Raw genomic sequence first — 9,323 nt, 5'->3', positions numbered from 1 at the left:
TGAAATGTTAGACTTGATTCAGGTTATAGATATCGGTATAACTCTACTATGAAATGTTAGATTTGATTTAGGTTATAGATATCAGTAAAGCTCTACTGTGAAATGTTAAGATTTGGTTTAGGTAATAGATATCAGTTAAACTCTACTATGAAATGTTAGATTTGGTTTAGGTAATAGATATCAGTAAAACTCTACTATGAAATGTTAGATTTGATTCAGGTTAGAGATATCAGTATAACTCTACTATGAAATGTTAGACTCGATTTAGGTTATAGATATCAGTATAACTCTACTATGAAACGTTAGATTTGATTCAGGTTATAGATATCAGTATAACTCTACTGTGAAATGTTAGACTTGATTCAGGTTATAGATATCAGTATAACTCTACTATGAAATGTTAGATTTGATTCAGGTTCTAGATATCAGTAAAGCTCTACTATGAAATGTTAGACTTGATTCAGGTTATAGATATCAGTATAACTCTACTGTGAAATGTTAGACTTGATTCAGGTTATAGATATCGGTATAACTCTACTATGAAATGTTAGACTTGATTTAGGTTATAGATATCAGTAAAGCTCTACTAAGAAATGTTAGATTTGATTCAGGTTATAGATATCAGTAAAGCTCTACTATGAAATGTTAGATTTGATTCAGGTTAGAGATATCAGTATAACTCTACTATGAAATGTTAGACTTGATTTAGGTTATAGATATCAGTAAAGCTCTACTAAGAAATGTTAGATTTGATTCAGGTTATAGATATCAGTAAAGCTCTACTGTGAAATGTTAAGATTTGGTTTAGGTAATAGAGATCAGTTAAACTCTACTATGAAATGTTAGATTTGATTTAGGTTATAGATATCAGTATAACTCTACTATGAAACGTTAGATTTGATTCAGGTTATAGATATCAGTATAACTCTATTATGAAATGTTAGATTTGATTCAGGTTATAGATATCGGTATAACTCTACTATTAAATGTTAGATTTGATTTAGGTTATAGATATCAGTAAAGCTCTACTATGAAATGTTAGACTTGATTCAGGTTATAGATATCGGTATAACTCTACTATTAAATGTTAGATTTGATTTAGGTTATAGATATCAGTAAAGCTCTACTATGAAATGTTAGACTTGATTCAGGTTATAGATATCGGTATAACTCTACTATTAAATGTTAGATTTGATTTAGGTTATAGATATCAGTAAAGCTCTACTAAGAAATGTTAGATTTGATTCAGGTTATAGATATCAGTATAACTCTACTGTGAAATGTTAGTCTTGATTCAGGTTATAGATATCAGTATAACTCTACTGTGAAATGTTAGACTTGATTCAGGTTATAGATATCAGTATAACTCTACTGTGAAATGTTAGACTTGATTCAGGTTATAGATATCAGTATAACTCTACTGTGAAATGTTAGACTTGATTCAGGTTATAGATATCAGTAAAGCTCTACTATGTAATGTTAGATTTGGTTTAGGTAATAGATATCAGTAAAGCTCTACTGTGAAATGTGTGATTACTGTACCACACTGTACACATGCCTACCTGGTTGTTACAGGACGATGATTACCGTAAGGCTGTGGAGGAGAGTGCCCAGATTGAACGTGTCTATAAGGGTTTGTTTGACATGACCATTGTCAACGACAGTTTTGAGGATGCCTATAAACAGCTGAGGATGGCACTCAACGACCTCGGCACTGAATCCCAATGGGTCCCCATCAACTGGGTATACTGAGAGGTCACAGGAGTTCAAGGTCACCAAGGTCAACAAAGGCTCAGGGCATGGCCTGCTATAACAAGAAATGGTGAACATTGTTTTGTATATGAACTCTTCAACAGCAGACAGACAGGAAGACTTAGAACTTGTTTTCAAGTTTTTCTGCTAATGAAGGTTCAAGCCTTTTGGCAGATGTCACCGGAGGATATGCTCTGACCTTGACCTTCACAAGGTCACCGCACAACATAAGCCAATCACCACATGTTTGCCTTATTCACTTCGGATGGAATGTTTTTAGTCTGATCATAAGGATTTGATGTGATGTCTCATTCTGTCTGAAAGCTTTTCTCCCAAATATGCATTAAATTATCGTTATTTTTGGTCCAATAAATGTTAACCAGGTTGTTCACAGTCTACCAAGGTAACTTTACCAGGTTGTTCACAGTCTACCAAGGTAACCTAACCAGGTTGTTCACAGTCTACCAAGGTAACCTAACCAGGTTGTTCACAGTCTACCAAGGTAACTTTACCAGGTTGTTCACAGTCTACCAAGGTAACCTAAATAGGTTGTTCACAGTCTACCAAGGTAACTTTACCAGGTTGTTCATTGTCTACCAAGGTAACTTTACCAGGTTGTTCACAGTCTACCAAGGTAACCTAACCAGGTTGTTCACAGTCTACCAAGGTAACCTAACCAGGTTGTTCACAGTCTACCAAGGTAACTTTACCAGGTTGTTCACAGTCTACCAAGGTAACCTAAATAGGTTGTTCACAGTCTACCAAGGTAACTTTACCAGGTTGTTCATTGTCTACCAAGGTAACTTTACCAGGTTGTTCACAGTCTACCAAGGTAACCTAACCAGGTTGTTCACAGTCAATGCTAGCTTAAAAACAAACCACTACAATTTTTCCTGTTTTTAATGGTTACAATAAGAACCAGATTCTGGTTTAAGCCGTTGGATTATTATGGTACTAATTATAGCCTTACAAGTTCACCAGGTCCTCGTTTGTTTCATCAATTGTTATTTATCATGTTCATTATATAATTCAACGAATGTGATTTATTTTGTTTTATTATCATTAGCTGAACAAGGATTAATAAGGAATTAGAATAATGACATGAAATATATATTCTGATCAAATTCAGATCCTTCACTCTGTTCCTCCACTATTCACCAAGGTTTATCATCTGACTGACTCCACATCAGGGGTCATGACCTGTGACCTTTTATTCCATACCTGTACACATGCTATGGGGTCATGACCTGTGACCTTTTATTCCATACCCATATGCTATGGGGTCATGACCTGTGACCTTTTATTCCATACCCATATGCTAAGGGGTCATGACCTAGTGACCTTTTATTCCATACCCATATGCTATGGGGTCATGACCTGTGACCTTTTATTCCATACCCATATGCTATGGGGTCATGACCTGTGACCTTTTATTCCATACCCATATGCTATGGGGTCATGATCTACTAGTGACCATTTAGTCCGTACCCAGACTGGGAAGTATAAACAAGGTTTGAATAAAATGAAATTGTAACAAGGAATTCCAGTATTAAGTAGAAATGTATGTGGAATACAATATCAACAATATATGTTTATTACTACTAATAACAATACAAGTTTCAATCTTTATTTTTATTTTTGTTAGACAAAAGAAAAACTGGTAAACATTGAATAAGATTCTTGATTTATCGGAGAGGCGTTCTTTAAGTTTTTACTTTTTTTTTTTTTTTAGAAAGTTTCAATAATTGTTTGTACTAAGGAATGGTTTGTGTTCCATGAGCCTCAATATTCCTCATATTGACATTAATAAACAATGCTTAGTTGAACATCTGTCAGTGGTAAGATAATTGGGATATATTACCAGATCAAAGTAGCTGGGTTTTATTTTGCAGAGCATTTTCATTTCAATCTTATGCCCTTTTTGTGGTGAACCGTGGACATATAGGGAGAGCATATTTACCGACTATCATGGCAGTTTAAAGCACACAGAAAATGATCAAAGAATTAATTAGTGTTCTTGTATTAATTGGTGTACTTGTATTAATTGGTGTACTTGTATTAATGAATTACTTGGATTAAGAAGATTTGAATTAACTGTAACTATAAATACTTATTCGTGACCAGAAAAGACATACTTAAACAATTATACCAGGTCATTCTCATCCTTCTCCTTTCCTTATTCTAGAAAGAAGGATTTTTCTTCAAATAGTGAATAAACATGTTGCACATGGAAGGACCCAGTGCATTCATGGTCCCGTAATATCATTATAATGGAGGATGTGGTTGTTTTCTTGTTATTTTTTGTTGGTTTTGTGTATTCGTAAATCATTTTATTTGTCTTATACAAATCATTTTCATGTAAAAAATATACAGCTGAAAGGCAAGTGCTACTGGTCCTACTGGTCCCAGGGTTCTACTGGTCTACTGGTCCTACTGGTCTACTGGTCCCAGGGTCCTACTGGTCCCAGGGTCCTACTGGTCCCAGGGTTCTACTGGTCTACTGGTCTACTGGTCCCAGGGTCCTAGTGGTCTACTGGTCCCAGGGTCCTACTGGTCTTACTGGTCTACTGGTCCTACTGGTCTACTGGTCCTACTGGTCTACTGGTCCCACTGGTCTACTGGTCCTACTGGTCCCACTGGTCTACTGATCCTACTGGTCCTACTGGTCTACTGGTCTACTGGTCCCACTGGTCCCACTGGTCTACTGGTCCTACTGGTCTACTGGTCCTACTGGTCCCACTGGTCTACTGGTCCTACTGGTCCAGTTTTTACACTGGTCTACTGGTCCCACTGGTCCCACTGGTCTACTGGTCCTACTGGTCTACTGGTCCTACTGGTCCCACTGGTCTACTGATCCTACTGGTCCTACTGGTCTACTGGTCTACTGGTCCCACTGGTCCCACTGGTCTTACTGGTCTACTGGTCTACTGGTCCTACTGGTCTTACTGGTCTACTGATCCCAGGGTCCTACTGGTCTACTGGTTCCTGGTCCTACTGGTCCCAGGGTCCTACTGGTCTACTGGTCCCAGGGTCCTACTTGTCTACTGGTTCCTGGTCCTACTGGTCCCAGGGTCCTACTTGTCTATGTACTGTCATTCTGTTGGCCTAACCTGATCCTGTTTGCCTTATTTTATTGTATCTGGTACTGACCTAAATTCTCATTTCAATATTAAAAACATAACCTTACCCTGTTTTTCTTATTTCATCCTATTACCTGTTTTCTGTTTTGCTGTTGACTTTAAATTATCTTGTTTTATTGTTGGTATTCCAGTTTTATGTGTGAGCTCTACTTGTAAGACATCTATGATAATTTTATGTCTGAGCTCTACTTGTAAGACATCTATGATAATTTTATGTCTGAGCTCTACATAAATCACAGGTACATTACCCAGTTTTTGTCTTGTTTTTCCTCAACACTTGATTGAATTGGCAGCTATGTATTCATGTTCCCATTGACACACCTGACAGCAGCACACTTCTAGTGAGGTGTTCCTGTTCCCATTGTCACACCTGACAGCAGCACACTTCTAATGAGGTTTTCCTGGTCCCATTGACACACCTGACAGCAGCACACTTCTAATGAGGTTCTCCTGTTCCCATTGACACACCTGACAGCAGCACACTTCTAATGAGGTTTTCCTGTTCCCATTGACACACCTGACAGCAACACACTTCTAGAGAGGTGTTCCTGTTCCCATTGTCAAACCTGACAGCAGCACTCTTCTAATGAGGTTTTCCTGTTACCATTGACACACCTGACAGCAGCACACTTCTAGTGAGGTTTTCCTGTTCCCATTGTCACACCTGACAGCAGCACAGTTCTGGTGAGGTGGTCCTGGTCCCATTGTCACACCTGACAGCAGCACACTTCTAGTGAGGTTTTCCTGTTCCCATTGTCACACCTGACAGCAGCACACTTCTAATGAGGTTTTCCTTTTCCCATTGACACACCTGACAGCAGCACACTTCTAATGAGGTTTTCCTGGTCCCATTGACACACCTGACAGCAACACACTTCTAGTGAGGTGTTCCTGTTCCCATTGTCAAACCTGACAGCAGCACACTTCTAATGAGGTTTTCCTGTTTCCATTGACACACCTGACAGCAACACAATTCTAGTGAGGAGTTCCTGTTTCAATTGACACACCTGACAGCAGCAAACTTCTAATGAGGTTTTCCTGGTCCCATTGACCCCCCTGACAGCAACACACTTCTAGTGAGGGGTTCCTGTTCCCATTGTCACACCTGGCAGCAGCACATTTCTAGTGAGGTGTTCCTGTTCCCCTTGTCAAACCTGACAGCAGCACTCTTCTAATGAGGTTTTCCTGTTTCCTTTGACACACCTGACAGCAGCACACTTCTAATGAGGTTTTCCTGTTCCCTTTGACACACCTGACAGCAACACAATTCTAGTGAGGTGTTCCTGTTCCCATTGTCACACCTGACAGCAGCACACTTCTAATGAGGTGTTCCTGTTCCCATTGACACACCTGACAGCAACACACTTCTAGTGAGGTGTTCCTGTTCCCATTGTCACACCTGACAGCAGCACACTTCTAGTGAGGTGTTCCCGTTCCCATTGACACACCTGACAGCAGCACACTTCTAATGAGGTTTTCCTTTTCCCATTGACACACCTGACAGCAGCACACTTCCAATGAGGTTTTCCTGTTCCCTTTGACACACCTGACAGCAACACACTTCTAGTGAGGTGTTCCTGTTCCCATTGACACCCCTGACAGCAGCACATTTCTAGTGAGGTGTTCCTGTTTCCATTGACACACCTGACAGCAGCACACTTCTAGTGAGGTGTTCCCGTTCCCATTGACACACCTGACAGCAGCACACTTCTAATGAGGTTTTCCTTTTCCCATTGACACACCTGACAGCAGCACACTTCTAATGAGGTTTTCCTTTTCCCATTGACACACCTGACAGCAGCACACTTCCAATGAGGTTTTCCTGTTCCCTTTGACACACCTGACAGCAACACACTTCTAGTGAGGTGTTCCTGTTCCCATTGACACCCCTGACAGCAGCACATTTCTAGTGAGGTGTTCCTGTTTCCATTGACACACCTGACAGCAGCACACTTCTAATGAGATTGTTTCTTGAAGTGTACAGAGATATGTACAGGGCTGTAAGTAGGTAAAACTTCGTGAGGCGACTGGAACCTAGGTAAGTGAGGATCCCAGTATTTTAACTATGCAGAGCTTGGGACACTGTACATACAATGTTATCATATCTTTTTATAACCTCCAAAATATTCCCACACCCATGTTTGTTTTCTGTCCGTATCCAGATTTGCCAAATATTAACAGACGCACGTAATCAAACCTTGTAAAAAGTGCAGGATGCTGTTCTCTCACCATTCTGTGTACTTTTGATTACAAAACTATTTACCTGAATTTTTCAAGCAAAATCACAGGCTGCAAAGACTTGGGTATAAATGAAATGGTTTAAGAGAACATATAACTATACGTCGTAATTATATTTAATTTTTTTACAATAATACAAGGCATGCTATTTATTGTAAACACCTACAAACAGGAATCTAACCTACTTTGGTATCAGAGGTACACACTGAAGTCAGTCTAAAAAACTGGGGGGGGGGGGGCACTCTTTATAACCAACCAGGAGTCAGCTCACCCCCGTGGATGGGCCCCACACCGAAGGTCAGAGGTCACACTATCGGGGATCATTCAAGGAGTCAAGAGTTCACATGTAAATGGGCCTGATTCCTCAGGTCATACCTGGGGTCAAGGGTCAGACCCCTGGTGAGAGTTCCCACCTTGAGTTGGGGTCGCCTTGTTTGTTGGTGTACAGTATAGATTGTATATTTTATTATAACAGCCAGTAGATATATTTTTGTGATCACTTTCACACTCCATTGTATATAGAATGTAGCTCGACTTGTTATATTTTGGTGCATATACCTAATACATAATTACATATCACTCTCTGGTTGGAAATTAATTGTATATATTGGAACGATCAATAAATTGTAAATAAATAATTTTATTTCGATTCTGTGTGTTTGTGTTGTCTGTTTGGAATACATGTATGTCTTATGAGCTTGGACCAAAATCTGTCCCCATACGTCCAAAGCTGGCGCAAAGATATAAATCCTGAGCTTCACCATATGGAGCGAAGCAGATGGAACGCTCTTCCCCTTGATTCGTATATCCATAAACAGTAGACATATGCTTGTCACATGACTGGACATCTTCTTGTAAAACTGGCAATCCTGGCCAATGGTCTCAATTACCACGCTGAAGAGGAGTGACGATAATTTAGAAGCTGCATGGCTCTGTAAGGGTCTACAAATGGTGCAGAGCAGGTCCAAGGAGTTTTAATGAGGGGAGCTAACCAATAGAGCAGGTCCAAGGGGTTTAATGAGGGGAACTAACCAATAGAGCAGGTCCAAGGAGTTTTAATGAGGGGACTTGGAGTTTTAATAAGAGGAGGTGACCAATAGAGCAGGTCCAAGGAGTTTTAATGAGGGGAGCTAACCAATAGAATCTGAAGTCGAGATAATTTTTTCATTTTTTTTTCCTGCTCGCAGCCATGAACCAGGGCCTATATAATAACAAGCAGCTATACAAGTTTATATTTTTTTATTATAAAAATTAAATCAGAAGATGTTCATATAAAATGTGGCACACATGAGTCTCTTTGGTAATATAGTTTCCTTGGCAACTGTTGCTGTGGTTACGTGCTGTCACCATTGAAATTTATGTCATCAAATGAAGCGTTTTCCTGCTCAGCATCACTTCCTGACTGATTGGTGGATGGGGACGGAGGTGGGCTGGATTTCTCTCCCTGTTTATCCCCTTTGAAATACATGGGGTTACTGAAGGTAGTGAAGGCCAAACCTGCCTCCTGGCTCCCTGGGACCCCTGGGCTGTATGGCTGGGTGGTATCCTGGAAAGCAAATATAAAGCAATAATTCCAAAATTAGGTGTTGTTAAAGCTTGTTTGGGATGTGGTTCATCAAAATCAAACTCAGTGTAATCTTTTAAAATCAAAATGCTTTTGTTATACTGTCAGGTTGTATGTTATACTGTCAGGTTGTATGGAGGAGATGAGATCTGTATGATCCCCTTCCCTGTACATAACTTACTGTATCTGTTATTCTGTCAGGTTGTATGGAGGAGATGGGATCTGTATGATCCCCCTCCCTGTACATACCTTACTGTATCTGTTATACTGTCAGGTTATATGGAGCAGATGAGATCTGTATGTTTCTCCCCCCTGTACATAACTTACTGTATCGGTTATACTGTCAGGTTGTATGGAGGAGATGATATCTGTATGATCCCCCTCCCTGTACATACCTTACTGTATCTGTTATACTGTCAGGATATATGGAGGAGATGAGATCTGTATGAACCCCCTCCCTGTACATAACTTACTGTATCTGTTATACTGTCAGGTTATATGGAGGAGATGAGATCTGTATGTTTCTCCTCCCTGTACATAACTTACTGTATCTGTTATACTGTCAGGTTGTATGGAGGAGATGAGATCTGTATGATCCCCCTCCCTGTACATAACTTACTGTATCTGTT

The 9,323-nt window shown here is 39.8% G+C and overlaps 2 protein-coding genes across 2 annotated transcripts in view; one reads left to right on the top strand and one right to left on the bottom strand.

Moving 5' to 3' along the window:
- Nucleotides 1–4,469, top strand: part of LOC110441714 (MAGUK p55 subfamily member 6-like) — a 40,022-nt gene extending 35,553 nt beyond the window's left edge. Inside the window, exon 14 of the mRNA XM_021484934.1 lies at nucleotides 1,576–4,469. Within this exon, the coding sequence (XP_021340609.1) occupies nucleotides 1,576–1,752 (177 nt within the window). The 3' untranslated portion in view covers nucleotides 1,753–4,469. The remainder of the gene's footprint in view (nucleotides 1–1,575) is intronic.
- Nucleotides 4,470–8,354: 3,885 nt separating this feature from the next.
- Nucleotides 8,355–9,323, bottom strand: part of LOC110441712 (low-density lipoprotein receptor-related protein 2-like) — a gene marked incomplete at its 5' end in the record, with an annotated part of 91,985 nt that continues 91,016 nt past the window's right edge. The window contains one exon of the mRNA XM_021484933.1: nucleotides 8,355–8,676. Within this exon, the coding sequence (XP_021340608.1) occupies nucleotides 8,464–8,676 (213 nt within the window). The remainder of the gene's footprint in view (nucleotides 8,677–9,323) is intronic.

Source organism: Mizuhopecten yessoensis, unplaced genomic scaffold (genome assembly GCF_002113885.1).
Source record: "Mizuhopecten yessoensis strain PY_sf001 unplaced genomic scaffold, ASM211388v2 scaffold716103, whole genome shotgun sequence".
Taxonomy (NCBI): domain Eukaryota; kingdom Metazoa; phylum Mollusca; class Bivalvia; order Pectinida; family Pectinidae; genus Mizuhopecten; species Mizuhopecten yessoensis.
This window is presented reverse-complemented; position numbering and strand designations above follow the sequence as displayed.